At 34.1% G+C, this 25,261-nt stretch overlaps 1 protein-coding gene across 1 annotated transcript; it reads left to right on the forward strand.

The window, feature by feature from the left end:
- Positions 1-1,709: 1,709 nt before the first annotated feature.
- Positions 1,710-22,571, forward strand: LOC119640429 (voltage-dependent calcium channel subunit alpha-2/delta-3). The gene is made up of 13 exons (XM_038038466.1): positions 1,710-1,936; positions 9,806-9,887; positions 9,952-10,318; positions 11,381-11,895; positions 11,964-12,323; positions 12,379-12,549; positions 12,602-12,679; positions 12,741-13,269; positions 13,327-13,832; positions 14,764-15,006; positions 19,870-19,963; positions 20,056-20,477; positions 20,940-22,571. Exons 1-13 carry the CDS (start codon positions 1,806-1,808, stop codon positions 21,045-21,047), a joined length of 3,606 nt encoding a protein of 1,201 aa, XP_037894394.1. The 5' UTR covers positions 1,710-1,805; the 3' UTR covers positions 21,048-22,571.
- The last annotated feature ends 2,690 nt before the right edge of the window (positions 22,572-25,261 follow it).

Genomic DNA, 25,261 nt, shown 5'->3' on the forward strand with positions numbered 1-25,261 from the left:
AAACTGTAAAATATGAACATCTTCTCTGTCGTCCTCTCTGTCGTATGATGTAAGTTATCCGTGAAAATTTCTTACATTTACTTGGATGAATAAACAGCAAACTCACTTAACTGCAAAGGCGATGTGGATCTGTATCAAACGGTAGGCAAAGTTTTACATCATCAGCACACATTAAGATATGTGATATGTGTGAGAAGATCGTTAAAGCACAGTAAAGTTAATAGTTTTCACCTTCTAAGTAAACAAATTATTTGCTTAGAATACTTTTAAGCTTAAAGTATTAGCAAAGTTAGTTGAAACTGTAACATTATATATCAAAGATAGCAATTAGAAAGGCAAGTAAACAATATAGAATATTATAGGCATTAAAGTATTAAAGGCAAATGTAAGTCTATGTAAGTATGTTATATAATTACTTGTATGCTACAGTCATTTACTGCAATTTATATCACCATTTACTGCAAAGTTTTACCGGCTGCTAATGCAATCTGCTGTCAAAAGTATTTGCGAATATTCATTTGTCCGAGCTCACAGGCGGTAGTAATCCAAGCAACCTTATACATATGTGTCCCATACTATTTCCGGTGTTATTCCGACTTGGGTGATGAGCGTCATTACTATTCATTTAGATATTACAAAAACAGGCTTGCTCGCGCGAACAAACAACTAAACCTGTGCACGATTCTAATTCGAAGAATAAACACCGATGTGTACTAAGATTACTTTTAAAATAAATAATTTGAAAAGGGTAGAAATATTTTCGTTTTCCTCGGTGAGAGTTTTAGATTTTCTTCTTTTGAACGATTTTAGGAATGTATTTTTTGGAATATTTGTTTACTTTAAAGAATCTCTTGTGGATGCTGTATTAGACAAAGGTTAACTGTTCAGTTAATCTGGGAACTAAATATATTTCTGGGAGAATAGTGAGTTTGTTGTTCTCTGTTGTGAATGATGAAATTATAACAAAACTGAACACACGTGTACATCAACAAAAATGAATCCACGCAGTGAGCGAAGTGTGCGAATACAATTTGAGAAGAGAGAGAGAAAGAAAAATCAATAGACAAACATGAAAATGAAAAACAAAAGGAAATACATATGATTTTGACATATATCCTGCTAAAAATAGAACTTTCTCTTTCGTCCTCTCTAATGTTCTCTCACTGAAATATACAACAACAGAATAGTAAAAATTTTTCGTGAAAATCTTTTCCACCGAAGTGGAAACTCGCATTTTAGTTGTTCGCAGCTATCCTCTGAGTCGGTTGAAGGCAACGGCTAAACGTATACGCAAACATTTACCACACAGCAGTCATATAAGTAGTCGACAATCCAACCAACGAACCAAGCAGCCAACAAACCAATCGAATATACATGGCTATGTGTATGTAATTGCGTTCGTGTGTTTATGAGGTGAACGTGAAGTTTATATATAGAAAATTAACATGCAGCTGAAAAGAAAATTTTTATATAGTTTTTCATAATAGTTTTCCTTTTTTATTTTAAATTTTCAAAAGTAATTTTGAAATCGTTAAAGTGTTTTAAAAAAATTGATGATTAAATCACTTTTTTAATGAAAGGAAAAATGTGAAATCAATGCAATTTCAAGTGATGGCTCCGCCCAGTGTTATACAAAATTTAAAACAATTAAAAACAAAACTCTAAACTGTTTTGAAATTTTGAAAATAAGGAGGAAAAAAGTAACAAATAAACAAGAAAAGAGTGTTCCCTTTATTTTTTATTAAAAGCAAGTGATTGTAATAGAAAACGAACAAAAGCAAACACTTTAAGAAAATGCTAGAAAAATGCACCACTTTACGTCGTGTGATAAGTTGATGACACATATTTCTCTCGTTTTGACCGCATTCCTGCTGTTTTATTTTTTATTCCTGCCTTCAACATTGACAACCGTCGAAGCCACTCCCGAGGATGAAGCGTAAGTGTCCGCCATGGCTCGGCTTCTCAAAGCTTATTTCTTTCACTTTCTATAGAAAATATGTATGCGTGTATGTGAAGTACGTACACACTTAACACTTTGACACTGATATCTATATAAGAATGAATCGTGTCATGCTTGCTGTTTTGAGAATTTTGTAAACACCAGCAACAACCACAGCGACGCCTCAATGTGTCCTTGCCTATAGTAATTAACTGTTTTCTAAGTAAATTATCACTTGAAAGATACTTATTTTAATATAGGGATACATATATATATATGTGTTCACGCATACACGCGCACTTATTTATAAGGGCATGCTTTGTTTTTTCTTTTTCATTTTGTTTTATTCTTGTTGAATTTTTCCTTTGTTATCAAGAATATGCACTAGAGGCTGTTAGGTTAAAATGTGTTTATTCAAGCGTTTTTAATGAGTTTCTCTATCATTTTATTTTGCTTACATGTTACGTTAGTTCTCTATTAAATACATGAGTATACGACTGCTACATATCTGAGGCCAGAAGACGGAGGTATATTAAACGTTGCCACATTATTTGTAAAATTCATTTCATATTGACAATCAGCGTAAAATTATGAACCATGCCTTTGACCCACGCACCCCTTCGTCTACTTCTCTACATTGATTAAGATACAGATGCACTTTTATTCGATTGATTGATCAATGTCAAGAGGAATTATGTATATCCGCTAACAACGGTAATAGCCTTGATAAAATCTTACTATGTCGAAATATCGAATTACGCAATAGCGAGATCATTGTAAACATCTATCTAATCTAATTTTTCTGATATTAGATGTTTGTAAAATAATGATCAGGATAAATACACACTTCTACTTGAGATGATCAGTGTGTTGTTCAGTCTTAATCGCTGCAATACCAAAATTGAGTCTGCGTCTCTTTGAAGCTATTGAGTTTAAATCGACAGTTTGTCCAACACACAAGCGTTGGGTAAATTTTTTTTTTTTGCTGACAGGTAGACAAAATTCGTCCCAATCCAAGTAAAATTTCCCTACTTATTGGACATTGAATTTAGTCAGCACCATTGTGTGCGATATGAGAAAGGAATGTAAGATAGGTATGTACGCAATTTGTTTTCAAAGATGTTTTATTAGTCTTCCTATTCTTTTAATTTTAAGAAAATATGAGCCTAAAATAACATCAAAAAAGCTTTAAAGGTTTAAGAAAAGAAAAATTTTGCATCACATGTGTGCAATAGAAAAAAACGTCACATAATCATAATCATATCAGATATATACTTATGAAACCGGAACATTATATTCGAAATATTCAAATCCCACCTGACTGACAGTTTGCGGACGCTACGCTAAAAAACCTGAAGAGCTACTCAACCACTGCTCGTCCCATCGATACAAACAAATGCTATTGTATAAGATATATTTTGTAATCAAAACCTAAAAAAAGTAACAGAAGTCGCGGCGAATATGTGGAACACGATATACCAGAGGATCTTCCATTCTTCTAATAGTATAGATTTGTTCAACAATTTGTCTAGAAACTAGGTAGGTGGACAACCATCAAATATTCCGTAGGAGCTATTACCGCCGCAATGTCATAATCCGGAAAAATTTATAGTATTATCAAACAGTTCGTTGATACTGCATAAGCGGTGAAAGAATCCTTGTCTTCTCTTTTTCAAAAAGTTTGCAGCACTCAAAAAAATTATATAAATCCTATAAAGTGCATATATGTTGATCAGTGTCAATTTCTAAATTGAACCAGGCATGTCTATTCATCCGTTTGTCCGTCTTTGTGGATAGATGGGTATGGATAAGTATTCGATGAAAAAAATGACTATATCGATTTCGAAGTTCGCAGACAAATTGGAACCTTTTTCACGCGACATGACATTACAAATGAGCGAAGTGGATCCCATCACATGCTCACAGTACAGTGTACACAGTGTTGTCAGAAATTTAAAGAGTTGGATTTTCTCCTCATTTCTCTCATAAACTACAACAAGCATAACGGTATAAATTTTCACGGATATTCATGGATTATCTTCCAGTAACTATACAAAAAGTCAACTAAGTCCATCTCTTACCACAAAATACCTCAATTTCATTCTTTGCTTTTATTGGTATTTCTTTTAAGAGAAAATTGTTCGTGTCAAAGAATCGGGCCAGAACAAAGCCTAATTTTCTTATTTAAATGTTTCGTAATAAAATTGACTAAGAGCTAAACTGAACAGAAAAGCAAACCGCTCGCCGAAGATAACTCAAATTTTATGCAGATGTACTTAGTACGCCCACAAAGTATCAAACATAGACATAATTCTCTTGAAACTAATACTTATTCAACATTTAATCGCAGCAGTTTGACTGCAGCCAATGGATGACGTTTTCAACAACGGTCTTCTCTAAGAGATAAAAAAGTTGTGATATTCATCTAATTTAGACGTGGTCTTCAAGTAAATCACGGGTGACGAGAAAAGTTATTAGCAGCAATTTCCCCTTTCCGCGCTACCTAAATCCTTTTATTAAGCAAAACAAGCATAAACAGTACGGCTTGTCACGGCCCACCATTAAATGATATACACCACTTCGGTTCACACAGTTACTCCTATAACGATTTTTCGAAACAAGGCCTTACATGGGAGGTGGCCAAAAACTTTCAATAGCGTAAGTTCTTGGTCCAAAACATTTCACTTCCCCGAATTTCACTGTATCAGATTTCATCAATATATCTGAAAAACCGCTGTCTGTAGGTTGAACACAAGAAAAGAAGAAGGACAAACGTGCTTACAGACTTATTCTGAATCGATCGGTATAGTGAAAGGTGAGTCTGTCTTCTATCTATTCTCTTTGGTAATTGCATATATCCACACAAACTAAATATATTCTCGTAAGGCATGTGGTGTATGGAATAGAAGTTAAAAAGAAAAGATTACCTATTCATGAATCCTTTGTTGTAGGAAGAACCGCATTGGCGAATAAATATTTTGGACTATGCTAATCTGTGAGGCTGTGTCACTATAAAATGTCATTTGTATATAGTGAAAGTTGGCCCCTTCATTTATCAAGGTGGTTAAAATTTTATCAAAACCAAAGGTCTAGGTTTTCTTCCTCGTATTTTCACACTTACAAATATTTTACTGAAAGCTAATCAAACGTTTCCGCTTTCTGCCACATGTACGTATCCCTTTTAGCAAGAAGGTGCAGGAAAAAATTCCTTTAAAAAATAGTTCTAGTCAAGTGCTTCACCAACAGATCAGCAAGATTGATTCCTATTCCTCTTAAATGAAAAATCTCTTCATAAATATAAATACGTGCACAAAATTTTCTTTATACTTTTATACCCGCCACTGTAAGATAGGCGCATATTCATTTTCTTTTTTTCTAAAATATTTATAACACCCGAAAGTAAGCATCAGAGACCCTATAAAGTATACATATTGTCGATCAGCGTGAAATTCTGAGTTGATTTAGCAATGTCTGTTCATCTGTGTGTCTGCGTGATGTGTGTTGTTGGCACTCTCCTGGTGGCAAAATTTAAGATATCGACAGAAAACTTGGTATAAAAATTGGAAGTTTCTGCACGCAGATTGGCATTGAAAATCTGCCAATTTGTTTAGAGCAGAAGCGCGCAGTGGAGCGTAAACTGAACTCAGCTCCGTTTTCCTTAGCAAAAATTTATGGGTTTTTACTCATTACTAGGAAATTCTCAAGGTTAGAAAGCTGAAATTTCCCACAATTACTTTACGATACTGTCTACTCTTCACAAGCAAAGACGGGAAACATCGGCCATGCCCACACAAGGTTACAAGAAATTAAATTTTGTTTTTTCCCCTTTTTTGAGGTATTATGCTTATTTATCATAAAGCAAAGAAGACAGAACGTTTAAAACTATTTTGTACTGTCCTCAAATGGAGATATATTATCTGCCTAAAAATGGGTTAATGCTAAAATTAATAGGCTACATACCGCGATTGCTTTTTTCTCAATAATACCAGTGATGTGGGTATCAAATAAAAGAACTTGGACAACAGAATGCGAAAAGCATAGTGCGGGTTATTGCCAGATTCGACTCTCGCGGAATATTACTTTCTTACTTGTTTATTATCAGATTCAATGATAAAACAAAAAACACCAACTAAGATAACTTGTAGGAACAGAGTTTACGGAGCCTTTATTGACAACAAAAAAAGTAGTAAACAAAGAAAGTGCGCGTGTTACACTCAAGACGATGTTGTATTGAACTAAATTCACTGCCTTGAAAGAAAACTTTCTTAGAGATAAACGCGAATACGAAAAATGTTCGCAAATTCGTTCACATATGTGTTATGAAGTGCAAAAGAACGAATGCAGAGCGAACAAACGTTCACTTTTTTTAAATTTGATGTGATATTAAAATAAACGTGGATATTAAATATGATATGTCTATAAAGGTAAATAAAGGCAGTCACAAAAAATCGATGTCGCTGTTAAACTCATTGAAGTTCTTAATTTCTTTGAAATGCGAATGTCAGTGAATATGGAATTTATTTCCGAAACATTTTCCCTTTGCGAATAGCAAGGAATATACCTATACAGATTTATATAGATTTATATACACATTTTTATCCTGGCTATACATTCAACTTTTCCGCGGGCCAGAGATATCAATATATGTTTTATACGTTTCAAGATAAAATTTTTCTTTGTAGTGGACGGATCGTGGCGTGTTATGTGTGTTTTAAATGACAGATCGAGAGATGGATGAATGAATTGCGTGGTCTGAAAATTTGATATTGATAAAACATTACTGTCATATCGTATAATAAGGAGTGAAAATATCAGAAGAAAACTTCAACTTTCCATACCAGTTTTCGACATTCCGTTTCATTATAAAGACGACAAAATTTTAGCACAATTTTCCTAGCCGTGACATGGATAAATGGAGGAATGGTTAAATTTTGATTTGCAATTTTCTGCTTTATATTAAGAATGTGTGCATAAAACGAACTGTTAAATGCATTTTTTAATTTGTATATTGAGAGAGAAATTCATTCATTGATTCATACAACAGATGATTTCCGAAAGTAGTAAAAGCGTAGTGGTGGAAAAACATCAATGTGAAATATTTTCTTCTAATAAAAACAGAGATGAAAATGTAAAGGAGCATTTACTCAAACAAAACTTGAGAGTAATAAAATAGAGAAAGAGAGAAAAATCTAATAATGGAATGGTGAGAGCGAGAAAGTGGGCGAGTGGTAGAATGCAAATATGAAAAGCACAACAAGTTTTGACGATAAAATTGTAATGAAAAAGCTAAATAAAAGTAAAATTGCCGGAATCAAAATAAACTCAATAAAATTAAGCGAAAAGGGAATGCAACGAAGAAAATTCTGAGGTCCGGCAAGCAACACGAAGAACGGGAGAACGTATTGAAGCATACAAAGAGAATGCACATCGCACGTGTACTTAACTACTTGTTGCTATTGTAAAAATATTTGCTATGTCAGTTGCTTGTTCCGGTGGTAATGACATGTTTCAGTTATGTCATATTTAGACGTATACGCACTAGTAAGCAATTACAAATAGTTACGTGTTAAAAATTATTTAGTTCAATTAACGCACGCTTCCACTGACTGTTCATAAGTTGATAATAATAATAAATTATCAACACATTCAACATCAAAAGGACGGGTTTGATGTAAGTTTAAGTTTTGCGAACAAGAATGACACTTGTTCATCGGACAGAAAAGATCACCAATACATTTTAAAGTTGTATGACATTCTAAATGGTTTAATTATGGTGCCGCGATCATGAATAGGTTGATACAAAAGAACAAAGGAAAACTTTATTCAATTTAAAAAAAATTCAAATCTCGTTATTTTTCAATAACTTAAAATACTTAGTATTTTCTCTTAGATAGATAGACAATGTTTTAAAATTTTCTGAAATAAATAATTTTTTTATCACAAGTACCAACAAGAAATAAACGGCTCTGGCCGAAGTTTTTATGCTCCTTATCTATTTCTGAATAGAGTAAACGCAAAGACGCAACGACCGATGAAGAAGTCCGTGTTATTTTGCCGCAATAATATCGTGGAGACTTGTGAGAAAAAAAAACTCCGTTGTAACCGACATCTCAAATAAGAAACTGTCAAATCTTTCTCAGTCTCTCCTTGATTTGGATCATGCTCTTTATAATATAGGATCGCATAGAAACGACAGTGAAAGACGTCGGCCTAGTGGTCCTACATTGGCAAAAGCAGAAAAATTCCACTGCGTTGTCGTGCAGCAAATGCGATGCGTGTTTATGTTTTACCGCTAAAAATAGTTGTCTCATGGAGTCTCATCTGTTGCAATGTAACGAAAGGTATTTTTTATATTTGATGTATTATATCACCGTAGGCAGTAAATTTGTGTAGCTCAAGGAGCGATTGTCACGTTCAAATTTTATCTATTAAAAATAAAAATTATTGAACTTTAAGGTTAAGGAATCATTCTACAATAAAGCCGGCGAAATATTAGCGTTTTATGCCTTTTGATGCTTCCATTAACGAATAAGCAAAGTTTGCAACAAATAAACGCACGTGCACATAAATGAATGGCTAAGACTTCCTAGATTATTGTACACTCGTGCAGATACATTTTCAAAATTGAACTAGGGTCTTGTGACCCTATATAACTTCAAATAAATTCGTATAGATGCATAAATTGTGAGAATAAAAAACACACAACATTTAGTTAATTCAATATAAAAATTGGGTGAAGGATTTCAATTCCGCGCTAATTTTATAGTACAAACGTCTCTCGTACAACTTAGTGCTTGCCCAGCCCGATATAAACACGACAACGTTATACGTTCTGCTAGACTTCTTTTCGATTTCTTTTTGCCGTAGTTTCTATTTTATTCTTGATAAGAGGACTTTCAATCAACATTGAGGAAAAAAAATAGATTTGCCATGATTTTTGATGAAAATTAATTTTGTGATCGTCATCGTTATTTTTTGAAAAAAATTTTTTTTTTTAATTCGTGCATTTCGTGATAAGGGAAATTTGATATTTTTATACCCCTTTATACCCACTAATTATTAAATGGCGTATACTGGACCTGTGCTGACATCCAGAAGACCTTGTATTATACCGATGGATTCGGGACCACTTTTTGCATCGATCTAAGTTTTCTGCCCCTTTACCTTGTATTCAACCTACAGCTCGCAATTTTTGATATGTTTTGATGAAATTTGAAAATGTTACGGATCAGGTCACTTTTGCGACCATTCCCAATAAAACCCCTCACTTTGAAAAGTCGGCATATGAACAGTTGTATCAAACACAGTGGTGTACATGTACCATGGTGTGTGCCCTTGTTTTTCTATAAAAACTTGAAGTTAAATTGTTTTTTCATTTATATGCATATGGAAGGAAATTTAAGATATGACTTTATTTCGACAAAAAGTGGTACATTCTGCTCTAATTTATATTACCTCAAAATCTCGTATAAACTTTTTCGATGTAACATAAAACGCGCTTAGATACAACGCGTTACACGTTGCTTTGGCCTCGTTTTATGTTATACTTAAGTTTAAGTTATGTTATTCTAATATACACCTTAATATTACACCTCCATACCGCGCCGTATGAATTTATCCTGTTATACTAAGAACACATGTAAGTTAATCTTTGGTTGAATTTATTAACGCTGTTGGTTTCTTCGCTCATGTATTGGAAGAATGTATAGGTTTAACATTTTTCATGCTTGGGTGAAAGTACAGATGCTGATCGAACCTTCGATTACGTATACGGTGTTTTGTGGGATAACATATTTGCAAGAAGCAGTGCCTGCACAAAATTTTAATAACAGAAAATATTCCATTTTTTTTTTTTTGAATTTTAAGAGTCGGAAAATGGGCGACGCAATTCGGTGATGAACTTTGGGAATTAGCTCAACGTATGACAAAGTCTCAGGAAATTAAAGCGGTTTGTATTTCATTCGAAATTTGATCGAAGAAGTTTTTCATTTTATTCATATTTCACGTTTTAGAAATATAAGGAGTATAACGCCCGAGTAGAACTGAAAAATGGCACCGAACTTATAAAGTACATAACAGCTAATGTAGGCAAAATGTTGGCACGCAAAATGGATGCTATTAAATGCATTTTACGTAAAGCTGAGTCCACCTACGAGGAGTTTGAGTACAATGAAACCTATGCGCTGAGCGAGTTTCAATATTATTCAAGTAAATATTCACAGTTTGAGGGTAAAGCTATAGAAGAACTGCCGGAAAATATGAGAGAAGATGTACGAATGTACTTAAATTTTACTTTAAACCCGGATACACATTTTTATAATATATCTGTGGATACCGAGCATAGTTCCGTCCATGTGCCCACCAATGTTTATGATAGAGGTGAATTACAAAACGAAAATGTATCAGGTAAAAGAAAACTTCGCTTCGTTTTTGCCAATACAAGGGTTTTAAGAGTCGGGGGACGTTAATTCTATTAAAACACACTTAATATTTATGACAGATGCATTAAAAAACTATGCGGCACCTATAGATTCAGTCAAAATTAGTTTGGCCTTTACAATGAACCGAATTTCTGCTTTATTTGGCTGCGGTTAAAAGAGTAACGTTTCATAGACTTGTCAGAAGACAACTGTTTTACCTGTTTCCGCCATGGAGTTTTCTATTTTGCAGATGTGCTGCGCTCTATTCTTCAATTAATTGAGTAGGCTTGATACGTTTCGTAGGCCAAAGAACAATGTTAAACTATTCGCTTAAGGCTGACCAGCAAAAGAAGTTCGATATTTGCGTACATAGATGAGTGAAAAATTGAATGAACCGAAGTTCTATCTACAAATTGAAAAGAGAGAAAATCGGAACATTTTTTTAAATATTTTAGTAAGGGATAAACATAAAGTGTCGTAGTCCAACTAGGAGATAATTCGTGGTCCAAAATGCAGAAAGTGGCACAACCGCTGCACAACCCTGCCTAACCTGGCAGTATCAACAACTATTATGATTACAGTGCGCAAGTGAATTATAAGATCAAAGAATTAAAATGTCTCAGATTAGTCAATAGAGAAGGCATCTTGCAACATAATAATGCGGGACCGTACACGTTTTTAATGGCGCTTGAAGGAGGAGTTTGGCTAACGAATCACCGTTTAGTCAGGACCTTCTTCCTTCCGACTATCATTTGCTTTTGCCCCCTGCACACGTCTTTTAATGATATACAGTCGACTTAGAAGATGTCTCAGTTCTAGAGGGATGGCATCATCAGTCTACAATGAAGCTTTCAAGAAGTTATCGATCGCAATCGCATAAATTTGGGTTAATGAAGTTCATGTAAAGGCCAAGAAAAGTGTGGTATAACTTTGACGAACAAACGGCTCGAAGTTTTTCTTTCACCCAATACATCAACTTTTTTATGTTCAGTCTATGCAATTTCATGTCAAACATTTAAAGGTACGAAGACCTTGAAAGCTATTATGTGGACAGAGGAATTAGATGAAGTGTTCAGGCAAAATTATCAAGCAGATCCAGCTTTATCATGGCAATACTTCGGATCCGATACTGGCATTTTACGTCATTACCCGGCTTCGCAATGGCAAGAGCACGACAATAGCGATAATGCCGATACCTATGATTGTCGCAAACGTTCCTGGTATATTGAAACGGCCACCTGTTCTAAGGATATCGTTATTTTGCTGGACAATTCAGGCTCAATGGCTGGCTTCCGACGACATGTCGGCAAATTCACTATACGCAGCATATTGGACACGTTTTCCAATAATGACTTCTTTACGGTTTTTAATTACTCAGCCAAAGTAAGCGATTTGATACCATGTTTCAAGGGGGCTTTAGTTCAAGCTACGCCTGAAAACAAAAATGTTTTTAATGATGCTATCAGCAAAATGGAACCCACCGGATACGCTAATCTTTCGCTGGCTTACGAAAAGGCTTTTCAGTTGTTGAAGAAGGTAATAGGAGACACTTGAAAATTGTACCGTAAAAGAATGAAAATAAAATGCTCGTTTTTCCTCTTCAGTATTATATACAAAGACGTTGTAATGAAACATCTACTTGCAATCAAGCCATTATGCTGGTCACGGATGGTGTGGCGGGCAATACCACAGAAATTTTCGAAAAGTATAACTGGGGTAATGGGGAAAATGGTACTATGAATATGCGCGTACGTATATTCACGTATTTATTAGGAAAAGAAGTAACGAAAGTTAGAGAGATACAATGGATGGCTTGCCTAAATCGCGGTTACTATTCACATGTACAAACTCTAGACGAAGTCCAAGAGGAGGCCTTAAAATATGTTGACGTTATAGCGACACCCTTGGTATTACAAAATATCGAACATCCACCCACGTGGACACATTCCTTTACCGATAAAAGTGTAAGTAGGCGAACATAGTAAACGCAATCCACAATAGATATCTACATTTTTATAGTATGTGCCAGGTGAAAATGCAACAGATACAAGGCTAATGATAGCTGTGGGCATACCGGCATTTGATCGTTCCTATATGAAACCGAATTCGTCGGCAAAGGCTCGTTTACTTGGTGTGGCCGGAACCGATGTGCCTGTTGAAGATATTGACAAATTGACCCTGCCATATAAGGTATCACTAAAACATAGAAAGTTTTCTTTTCTCAAATCCTCATTGATTGCAGCTTGGAGTAAATGGCTACTCTTTTGTGGTGTCCAATAATGGTTATGTGTTACTGCATCCGGATTTAAGGCCTATAACGGTGAGCGTATATTATTCTACTCACACCTTTTTGCAATTAAATTTTTTCTTATATCCTGTAGACGGCTGGCATTTTGAATCCTAATTACAATAGCATCGATTTAACTGAGGTTGAGCAACTTTTTGAAGATAATTCTCCTCGTGAACCCGGTAGCTCTATCTTAGAACTACGAAGCGCCATGGTACGCCATCAAACGGGTGAATTTAAGGATCTTAGCGTTAAACTACATTACGATAAAATGCGACGCGTGTCGGAAGAGAAGCAAGATTATTTTTTTGCTCCTCTTCCTAATACTCCATTTTCATTGGGCATCGTCTTACCCAGTGAGTATGGCAAAACGTGGATTAAGGTGGGCGAAGAAGTCCTAAGAAATGTCCATATGAAAGTCAATATATCGAATTTTTTTGTGGGTGAAAATTGGAAAATTCATCCCGATTGGGTTTACTGCAAGTATCATTACCTAGAGGGTCACGAATTTAAAACTCCTGAAGCCGAGCTGAAACATTTTTTAGGTAAGATGGTACGTAAAGATTGGAAATGGGCAGAACAATATGAAGATGATGAAGTAGATAGTGATGAAGATAAGGAGTGTAAGTCATGTAAAATGTGTTTATAAAAAATTTGTCTAATTCAATTCTGTTTTATAGTCAATTGTGGGCGCGGAACATTACACGATGATGCCTATTACTGCAACAAAGAATTAGTACACTTGTTAATATTCGATGCCAAGGTGACTAATTCCAGTTACGGGCAGTGGAAATTTGAGAATGAAGAAGAAAAAGCCTTAATTGAGAGTTTCGGTGGTACACTACGTTTTGTAGCGACTATGAGCGGTTTGACTCGTTGGCAATTTATTTACGGTGAAGTGGAGGTGGACACTGACAGAGAATTTGGCGATTATCATACTAAAGCTATAGATGAAACCTGGTACAAAAGTGCTATATTGCAACATCACGAAGAACGGACCGAAAGTTTTGTTTATTCGGTAAAGCATGCACGGGATCCCGATGAAGATAGTGATTTGAAGGTGACAGCTTCTCATGCTATCTTCCCTAGAGATGGTGGCAAAGAAGCGCCTGCTTGTGTTGTTGGTTTTCAATTCTCGCATGCTCTAATGTTGGAACGATTTTTCAATATTACTTCAATAGATAATGTAAGTGGAATTTGAAAAGAAATCGTAGTGAAATGGTCGAAAGACTGTTTTGTTAAATTGTTGCCTGTAGTAGAGGAAAGATTCGGGTAACAAATCTAGAATAGCTGCCTTAGATGAACGATAACACTAGGAGAACATAATTAAAAGCGCACATCAGATAAATGAATACATCATATACATAAATCATATCTAGAAACTGGTATATAGTGAGACTGTGCCCACCATTAAGTACACTACACCAATTCGCTTAATAGAGTTATTTATATAACGACATCTCAGAATAAGGACTTATTGTGGAAGTGGTGAAAAAAGTTGCCCGATCCGAATTATTTTCAATAGCGCTCTGGCCCATACATGTCAGTGTACAAAATATCATTGAAACGTCTGAAAAACTGCGTCTTGGAGGCTGAAAGAAGCAAACAATATGTATAGGTGGACGGACGGGCAGATAAGCTTAAATTGACTCAGAATCACTTTCTGAATCTGTGTTGGTCAGTATAATATGTGGCGGGTTCTCCTGGATGCTGCGTAGATACCCACAATCTTAGTACTTTTATAGTTGCGACTATAAAAATAAGGTATAAAGAGCAGTAAAGACGACGCTCAAATATTGTGCAGGAACTGAAAGAAATACTCCCTGCGGGCAAAACAGTGTACTACACATAAGAAGGTTAATAGGGGTAAGTGAAAAGAGAAATAGCATGGAGGTGAACACTACCGTGCTATCCACTACCGCGAATAGCTACGGGCAGTGTACGGAAATACTGTTATGAAATTAAAACATGAAGTGAAATTGCGTAATGTTGAACCGTTCAGGTTGGGCACAGAATAGAGGAAGTCTGTCAATAAACACTGAGAATTAGATGGCTAGAAAAGTTAGATATAATGGAAAGCAAGGAGAATCTTTAAGACCTGTTTCCTTCTTTTACAGTGTAACGGTTGCATAAAAACATGTGATAGCGATGAAAATGAATGTTACGTCATTGATAATAATGCTTACATTATGTTGGCTCGCAATGTTAATCACACAGGAAAATTTTTTGGCGAATACCAAGGTGATGTCATGTTAGCCATGGTGGAGAAAGAGATCTTCCAAAGTATAGAAGTCTACGATTATCAAGCTCTGTGTCCGACAGGGTCGGATCAAAATAGTGAAGGAAATATTTTGAGTCATGTAAGTATATAAGCAGTGAACTACAAATATTTTCACATATTATGAACATTTTGGTAATGTAATAAGTTGTTGTTTTTGACTCCTTTGGACTTTAAATTTTTTGACAGTCTCGCTAAGCATTTTATAACATAGCTGCAAGCAAGCACTTTATTAACAAAATGAAAAAGCTAAGGTAGTTTCGTTGTTCAATTTCGGACGAAAACGCGTAAACATTAAGAGAGCAAGTCACTGTAGTAGGCTAAAAAGTATTTTTTGTGCAACTTTTTCGAGGGAGAATAACAATATTCTTGGAAATAATTGAGCATATTGTCTAAATATTAATTATTTTGTTAAGATGTTAACATCTGGCAAACCCGCACCACATATTTTTTATTTAAGGGACTCCGCGACCTACGCGTTTTTTTGCACAAATTTTTGATTCAAAAATATATAAATTATTTTTGGAAAATCTTTTACATGATAGAGATTTGAAAGGTACGGTAAAAGCTTAAAGGCAAAGAATGAAAATTGTAGCTATTGCGTGGGCAGTTTTTAAAAATCGTCTTTCGAGAAAGAGACGTTTAAGGTTGTGACACGTTCAATAAATTTGCTGCCCTTAGCCTGTTGCAAGTTCTGGGACCAGTCCAAGTTTAAATATTCTCTGTGATGCTCTGTGTTCGATAACTTTACACTCGAAAGTGCCTGTTTTGCTGCATATGTCAAAGACAGAAACGCAAGAGAACGTATAATACTTTAGTTGAATTCAAAACCTGGACATATAAGCCACAAATCTATTGGGTTAGTCCATCTCCATTCAACATACTAAAAAAAAAAAAAATTCCAAACCAAGGCTGAAAACTTGATAATTCATAACCAGTCATAAACAAAATCAAAATTTTAGGTTCTTAGCAGAAGCATTGGAAGCGTTCCAAATGTGTTCAGCTTCGCATCTGCTCAACAAGCGTCTCAGTAATATGTGTTAGTGTCCTGGAGGAGTTAGAGATCGACGAATCGTATAAATTTGATTTACATACCTTTCTTTCTTTTTATAAATAGTTCATCGAAGTAAATTAAGTTCATTAGTCTAAGAATTCATTTCATTAGTCTAAAATTAAAATAATAATAATAATAATAAATTAAGTTCGAAATAAGTATTCTTTTTCAGTATTAAGCTCGAAATAAGTATTCTTTTCCAGTATTAAGATCAAAACAAGTATTCTTTTATATTTCTGGTAGATGATAGAAAGAGAGAGAGAGAGAGACGAGAATAAAGAGAATATAATTGACTATTGCCAAAGCAACCAAATGACAAAGCTTTTCAACATTTTTTCAGAATTTAAACTGAGGCACTTTTACGGACTTCTTACAACTCTGTTATCAATAGCAGTAGTAACACTATTAATTAGCAGCCGTGGCGAACACATAATTTAGAATTCTTGAATACCAAATAACAATTGAAAGGAAAACAAATCATATTTTCTATTTACCTACTATACGGGTTTCCTCGTACATACATATTTATAGCTTAAATTCTCCCCAAAACAAAGAATTGTATATGCTTCTGCATTGCAACTGCTTGAGAAAATGTGGCATCATATCAAAAAAGTATTAGCAGAAATTTTGTCCGCGCAAATTATAATGTTGCTCTAGAGCTAAGCAATTTACGCTGTTAAAACATGTCGTTTCTTCGACATTTAAAAGAAACAAATTTATCTCCTCTTAAAACGTCAATTCCTTCACCCTTGACACCTTCCTTTGATTTTCCCCCTTGCACTATTGGTAGTACTGCGTTGCGATCGAAATATATTTGAAAATTTTTGAAATTTAAATTCAATTTGTTGTCGCTACAAATTTAATTAATAAATCCCAATTCGTGAGAAACTTCGAACACACGGCCTAGTAGGAAACGAGACGATAAATGCGGTATTTTCTATACTAATATACGGTTCAGTTAAAATGCCCATCTTTGCACACAAGCTTCGGCCATTACTGGCAAACATTTATTTTCACAAAAAAATTGCTAATTTGGTTTGCGATCAGGCTGTTATGTAAAATGAATTCTCATCAAATGTTGCTTCAATTCGTTGTTACACTAAACGCAATCGCTAAGGCTTCCTCTTGTATAGCGCTGTACATTGTTTTTTTTTGAGTGAACGCCTTTGAAACAAAAACAACAGACCGAATAGTCTTCCTCTGAGTTAAAACGGCCTAAAAATTTATCCGATGTATCTCCAACGTTTAGAAACTCAAAAGCACTTTGACATCTTAACTACTTACATATATTTTACATTCTTTCTAAAAACCTCATAAAGAGGAGACACGATAATTCCAAAGTTAGGAATAAATTGGGAATAAATTTTGAATAGTAATTACTCATACCTATGAAAGCTCTAACTTCAGAAACATTTTGAGGAACTTACGCCCTTAACGCCGAAGCAATCCTTATTCATACTTAAACCATTGCAATCAACATTCAACTCTAAACAAGACCCTTTCAAAAACCGACACTTACTGATTTTCAACCGCACACCAACTGATGGAAGCATTTCCAATACTAGTTCGACTATTTTAATATAATCCTCCATATTACAACTTGTGATGATAATATGATCCACATATTCAACTATGTTTTTGAAAAATAGCAGTAGCAGGCCTAACTCCGGAAGGTAGGCGGGCCATCTTGAAACTATCCGTATGCATGCTCCACGCGCATAACATATGCGTATCTTCATCTAATGTTAATGAAATGTAGCAATTGTTAGCGTCATCTGTTCAAACAACTATTCATACACTACACTGTAAACAAAAAAATTAGAATTGTCATTGAAATTCTCCATTATTTCTTTACAAAAATTGTATAATATATTAATTATATATAATAACTTATGTTTTATGCTTCAACCGCATTGCTGTGTTGTTGCTGTCCCACACTTTTTTCGTACTAACATTTGTCACTTCTGCGGTTTTTTCATCCGTAAAAGGCACATTTCTTCTTTGCCTTATTCTCTCTCGGCTCTTGTATGCCGTGCAGACACTGACTCCTCCTCCTTTTTCTTTACTTCGTAAAAGCTTTGTAGTTCCCGAAAAATTATTACTGGAGGAGAGAATATTGCGGGTTTAAATTATTGCACATATCTTTGTAGGACTTTATAATCGGTAGACCCGGATAACGCGGCTCCTTTAACAACCCGTATGCTTCAAAACCGGTAGCCTTTAATAAAGTTGTTATCTTCAAGCTGTGTCTTTTAACCGCAATCTCCACAAAATGAGGGTCTTCGACTCCTTTCCAATTGCTTCACTTATCAATACCTGGGCGGAATTCCTTTAAACCTGCCATTGGTATGGTAAAAAAACTTCCACTATGGCACACCGTCGCACTGACTTTTTCTTGCGCCTCTATTTTATAAGTTGTGCAATAATCGTACTCTTTTTTTGTTTGTGTCACAACAAAGTATAATGTTCTTGCACGAAAAAGAAACTCTTGTGCAAAAATGGTTTTATATATATTTACGCGTACGCACCTATGAATTTATAATCCTCATCGTCGTTTGTAATGTTGCTCCTTTTATAGCTAAGCAAAAAGTGAAGTTATTCACTTATATTTTAAGCTTTTACACTATCGTCTTGCCAATTGTAAACTTATGCTTATGTACAAAATATGGATGGTCTATAATATAACGTCACAAATAGATGGCGCTATTCCACGTAAACAATGGGAATGAAAAAGCAAGCAATCAAATGCCTGCCAGTTAGCAGAGTTAGTTTCAGAGACAACGAAATACATAGATGTTTAAAATTAACATTAGGCGATTCTTGGAAATCTTTTGTGTAACTGTATTAATCGTCCCAGCAATTCTTAGTCCAATTTAAAACTATCTCATCGTCTTCTTCACAGCTTAAACTTGCTTTGTGAACGAGGAATATTCATGGACAGTAAACTTGCCATGATGTACTTTATTTCATCCTTTTATAATGAAAAACAAAAATATTTTAATAATAAAAAATTTCTTCATATTTGTTCATATGAAAATTTTCTTTGAAATTTGTCAGAACGTTTAGCAAATATGCAATTTTGAATTCTCAAATTTTTCAAAATACGATAAAAACGATAAAAGCAAAGTAAATTATATTTGCTACATAAATACCTGCACTTTGGTCTTTTTTGGCGCATGCAAGCATGTATATGCATACCAATGCCCATACTCATTTAAAAGAAAGGATTGTATGTGCTTTTGTTCCGTAAACGTTTAAAAAAAAGCGACGCCATATCAACTAACTATTAACAGAATCTTTGCCAATGCGAATAATGAGAATGAAAGAGCTTGCGCACAAATGTCCGCTAATTAACTGTTATTGATAACAGATACACAAAAAGTCCTCAAAATGTCCTAATCCCAATTTTGAACAAAATCTTAGAACATCTTTGTATTTCTCGGCCTCTGTTATTGATTACAGAAACAAGAAATCTCTTAGTTTGAATTTTGAACAATCTGTTGGCCCATCTTGTCGTTTAGTTGTTTCTGCTACCGGGTGACATAAAAGGTGTCAACGGTTTTTTTGGTTTTCTTTTGATCTTTTTTCTGTAGCTTGCACTTTTCAAATGATCCCAAACTGTCATGCGGCTGATGTTTAGCGCCTACGTTATTTCCTGGCACCCTGCGTGCCGATCTCGTTCTTCTAGTTGCCAAATTTCGTAGGCCTTTTCAGTCAAATGAGTAAACAAGTCAATTTCGACTAATGTTGAGGATTTAAAGTTTAGTTAAGCACAGTCTGTAATCGATATAGTAGGCAAAATTTTAGTGATGCACACAGGGCATATATTTATACGCTAAAAAGATGTTATGCAGTAGACTGTATATATATTAATTAAAAAACCATTTTCAGCCTTTACAGTTACTGACTTTGAGTTGGCAGTGGCTAGTATCAGCATTATTCTGGTATTATTCTAATATCAAATGGTGGGTGGATGGAGCCCCATGTAAGTTTTAAGACAAAAAAAAAAAAATAAATAAATAACAACAACAGGAAGAATAAACTTTTTATTGTTTTGTTTGTGTCGATTATTACTAGTTTTAGAATATTTAGATGAAATTGAAGATGATTACGAAGCGGTCCCAGACAGTTTCTCCGGTGCACAGCAAAAAACCAAAGAAATTAATGAAGAAGGTGAACTCATTTTCCAAGAGCCCGAACCACCACCAGTCTATATTAATTGTGATAAGCAATCCACATTGTATTCCTTACAACCGAATTCTTTGGAGGGTATTAACGATTACATTAAAGTACCAAATTCACGACCATTCTATTTGAAGAAAATACCGAATACAAATTTATTATTGGTCGTGGTAAATGTATTGATGCCCTCGAAGGGTGTACGTTTAACCACCGAACCACAACCTATTGAATACGAGACCGAATTTCCGTGCTATAAACTTAATATGAGTTTCTATGAGCGACGACGTATTGAGGAATGCTATACGGAACATCCGGATGTAAGTTAAAAGAAAAACAAACAAGTACGATCGAGTCTTTTATACCCATCGCCGCTTACTTCTTATCAATAATGCGTAGACTATGTACGGTCTCTGAAGCTTCTTTCTGCATGTTGCAGAACGACATTTCGATATTCTATAATATTGAGCAGATGTGGTCGAGTTTTCCCATATCTTGTACACTTGCCGTGTCCTTTGTTCGATTTGGCTCAATTTCAATATTGACCTGCGTGTACGAACTTTCAATGTTCGCGCCATATGTGGACTCGATTGCTGCATTTTGATGGATGGACATGCCTAAATCGGTTTGCAATTTGACGCTGATCAGTATACTATACTGACTATACAGTGTTGCAAACGTTTTAACAAAATGAATACACCTTCGTGTTTTGGTGATGGGTATAAAAAGAGTTCCTCAATCAATTTTATTAATATCCGCCTTTTCTTTCTTCTAACTTTTAGGAAGATTTTTATACTTATTGTGGTAAAGCAACGTCCTTAAACTTGAATTTTATGACTTTTATAATGACTTTATTTATAATTTTGTTAACACGTTTTATAAATAATTGAAAAACGTTTTGTATGTACAACTATCTACAACAAAATAAGATAAAAACACCATCTAGAAAATAGAAGACAAACAACAAACGATCTATATATAGCCAAATTTATTAAACAACCAAAAAAATAATCAGGGATGGATAAATATTTTCCGAAGATAAACTAAATTTAAAAAAAAAAACAAAAAAACTAAACAAAACGGCGTCTATATTAATAAACTAAGTGTCCATCATTGAATAGGTTCTGTAACGAAACTGTTTCAGATATTACTACGAATAATAACCGACTATAGACCCAAGCCAAATATATTGTTTTCTAGAGGAAATTTATTTTTTAAAGCCAATTGAATTTTTTAAAAGGTTTATTGTAAGAAACTGTTATTTAGGAGAAAGTGAAAAGAAACTAAACGAAACAAGTAATAGATCCATATTCGTCTTTGGACGAATCTTTTATATACTCACCGCCTTCAACTCATACACAAAGATATTAAAAAGTATATTTATTGTGCACATGTTAGTTAGAGCGAGAACGACCATCTTTGCAGCAATCTTTAAAATCGATTTGCAACATATTTAAATTAATATTTATTGCTGTTTATATGTAAAAGGTTGAACTTTTCAATTTTACCTTAGCCACGACATTGGGAAAATCCTGCCCATTTTGAAATTCGTTATATGGTTATTAATTAATCGTCTATGTCAAGTTTTAGCTCTACGCGTTTTCCTAGAAGCTGTAAACTGAAAAATACACCAAGTACATCGCCAACTTCTGGCGGTGCCAATAGAAGTATAACGCGAAAAAATAATAAAACTCAGAAGGCCCAAGTAAGCTATGCCAACTTTCTTCACCTTAACCTTATTCAGTTTCATATATAAAAATTAAGGAACACTATTGTTTACGTTGTTAGTATCTTCCATAGCAAACAAATTAAATCAAGTAAAAAAAGCGCTGTAATGAGTGGGTCACATGGCACACTGCATTATTCATATGGTGATTTTTTAAAGTGTGTAGTGTTCTAAGTAAAGTGGTCGAAAAGTGATCATTGGGCCGAAACAGGTCAATGTACCGAATTCCATCAATATATCTCAAAAAGACAGACAGACGGACAGACAAGCTTAAAGCGATTCACAAAATGACTCTGAATCAATCGGTGTAACAAAAAGTGGCTACCACAAACTTAATATACGCTTGTGCCACGAGTGGTCTGAAGCGAGCGGTGTTGAATCAGGTTTAACTTAGGCAGCGATGTTCTGGACAGCTTTGAGAAATATTAGTGGTAAACATCTGCCTTATTTCTTTTTTTTTTTTTTGTGCAAATGTTTGATAATAGATCCACCCAGGGTTTGCAAACTTCATCTGCCCACCTACAACACCGTGTAAATTTTCACCTTTGTAGTTTTAACAAGGGGCAGACCGACAGAAAGAAGAGAATCTTGTGCACAATGAGCACATTTACATTTGTGGTGCATTTCTGAAGATGAAATGATGAAACTAGCATATCTTTAGCTATCTATCGGTAGTGAGTATCAAAAACTTTGAAATTAAAAAAAAGAAACATAAACTTGTATTGCCTTTAATTTTTCCGAAAAAATTAATACTTTATTGTTAAACAGTTGAATTGCCTTTAAAGATTTTGTAGAGATGAAATCATTAAATATAATTTAAAAAAAGAAAATATTAACAATACAAACAGTTAACTAAAGGATACTTAAATCCAAAAATAAGTAAATTATGAAAAAAAAAGAAAAGCGGAAAAATCGGCTTGATCCGAATTGGTTCATACCCACCATAGTGAAGTACTTAAACTTATTAATGTTTCTAGGTTCGTAATAAGATCTTTCCGGTCAACAGTTTTTTTTTTTTTTTCCTTGCGCTAGCTAGCATCATAAAGTGACCGGCAATGTTTTTGATTGATAGATTTTTCATTCTATGCAGATATCATAAAATTATGCGTCCATCCACAATGACTTGACACAATGATTTATATTTAAAAGAATAATGTACCATTTGTTGTAAGTTTTGACTTTAACAAAAAATGCCAAATTAAACATGAACATAAAAGTATCACAGAATCTTGACGCATTTAACTAGAAAGATGCACTTCCCGACTTCTTGCTAAGCATGCTCCTCGATGGTGGATGTTGCCAAACCGTAGCGAACACATAATGCACACGAACTTCAACAGAAATTTAGTTCAATGCTACAAAGAAAGCCAATCACTAATTAATGAATATTTTTTTGAAAAATTTAATTAAGAATGTATTATATAAATGTCTATCGTTTAGAGACATAAGCGATAAAAAAAGCACTATTAAATGTATAAATGTAAAAAACTTAAAAAATTTTACGAAATAAATTTAAAAGACCAATTGTATATTAGAGAAATTCGTTAAAACTTTAAACTTTTATACAGAAGTCTTTTTAATAGAAACCTTTCCGAGAGGTATGAAAAGGGGTTGATGAAGGTAAGTCAATTATAATTCATCTCAATTTTTTTTTCTTTGCTATTATATTTAGCACCTAACTTTTTTCTAATACTGACAGCGTATTATTGTAATTAAAATTAAAATTCAAACTAGACTGACGAAATTGCAAAAAGAAAGAATACAATATTTTGTCTTTTCATCATAAATGAGTTCCATCTGTTTTTGCTATATTATAAATGAATGCTATACTTTGTTGCTGTACCATAAGATTCCATTACATAGCATAAGACATGGTGGCCTTTGCCGCTGCCACAGTGTTTTCGGGATTTATATGGAAGGGTCATAACAGCATTCTCTGACGAGGAGCCAATGCATCGAAAGTATTTTCGATGATTCTTCTTCCCCGATTAGAGCTTTTATTGAAAGTTTTCTTGTCTTATGCTAATAGAACCAATAAGTAAGACCTCATTAAGTAGAGGAGATGATCCGTTGCCCACAAAATAGTACGAAAACGCATAATGCCATTGTCGCTTCATAATAAATTCCTCAAAAAATATTTTCCTTTAACAGAAACATATTTATGATTACAATGAAATACAAAACTAAGATCACAAAATGTTAGACCGCATATGTCAATTCAACAAAGCAACTAGGCTTGTATTTTATTCTCAAAGTACTTACGGTATAAGGAAGTACTATTACATTTGTTTGGATTAGCTTTAATGGCAGATTCTTCTTTATTGAATTTGTACCTTTTTGGTTTTGACAATTTTAAGGAACGAACGCCTTGCTAATACGGAAATCAGAAAAACTTCTTCATAACAGAGGAAACTATACAGTTTTCTAAGAACTAAGTTTCATAAGAACTATAAAGTTTTCTTTGACAAAACTTATATCAAAGTGAAAAACAAAATAAAAAAATATTATGGCTATAGAAAGCAAATAAATGAACAAAGCTACGAAGAATTAATATCCTGGAGCCCGATTAACAAAAGTGAGTACATTTATTCTACATAATTGAACAGATCTAACGTTTACTCTTAAAAGTACATCAGGGATCGTAACGTTTTTGGAACAAACTTGTATAATTAAACTAAAGTTTGTCCGCCTGAGTAGCCGAAGGCGAGGAATCTCGACTAGCAAGTACAACGAATTCTCTGGTCGTACAACGAATTCTCTGGTTGTGTTGACATATTTTTTCTTTTGTTTATAACAGACTTTTTTACACAATTTTTAATGAAATTTTCAAAGTTGCTTTTTTTTTTTATAAAATGCCAAAAAATAATAATAATATATCCGCTTGAGTAGCAAGTCAATGGTCGTGGGTTCGAATCTCAAGTGCGGCAGAGTTTTTAAGAAAAGCCGATAGCCTTAGATGCTAGTGCTTTTAAGAGTCTAGTCTTAGAATTTATTTCTCTGGCGAAATTATTAATAATAATAATAATAATAATAATAATAATAGTAATAAATTAAAGTTTCAAGTTTCCTTTATTGTTAAACGCAGTTACTGAAACATTACAAACTTTTCATACCCTCAGGAAATAAAGGGTATCAAAAAACTACTTGATGTCGCTCGTAACTTTCTTATTTACTTGCTTTTAGGCCATTTTATGGATTCTCCACTGCTTTCAAGACATAAAATAATATAGGAAGAGACATTTTGTACCCTGCTTAAAGTTCATTCTTAAGTATGATGAATATGTGCTTTGTATATTATAGAAATTTGAACGAATCTAAACTACTCATGTAATTGTGTAAGCTAAAATGCGAAAAGACCACTTTTCTTCTGCTTGCTTT

Source organism: Glossina fuscipes, unplaced genomic scaffold (genome assembly GCF_014805625.2).
Source record: "Glossina fuscipes isolate IAEA_lab_2018 unplaced genomic scaffold, Yale_Gfus_2 121, whole genome shotgun sequence".
Lineage (NCBI taxonomy): Eukaryota > Metazoa > Arthropoda > Insecta > Diptera > Glossinidae > Glossina > Glossina fuscipes.

What these genes read in the sequence shown, in the direction of transcription:
- LOC119640429 (XM_038038466.1), top strand. Translation starts at nt 1,806, where the DNA reads ATGCACCACTTTACGTCGTGTGATAAGTTGATGACACATATTTCTCTC. An exon ending in CACCAATGTTTATGATAGAG is followed by an intron (nt 10,319 to 11,380) that starts GTGAATTACAAA and finishes AAACATTTAAAG; the next exon opens with GTACGAAGACCTTGAAAGCT. An exon ending in GTGGGTGGATGGAGCCCCAT is followed by an intron (nt 19,964 to 20,055) that starts GTAAGTTTTAAG and finishes GATTATTACTAG; the next exon opens with TTTTAGAATATTTAGATGAA.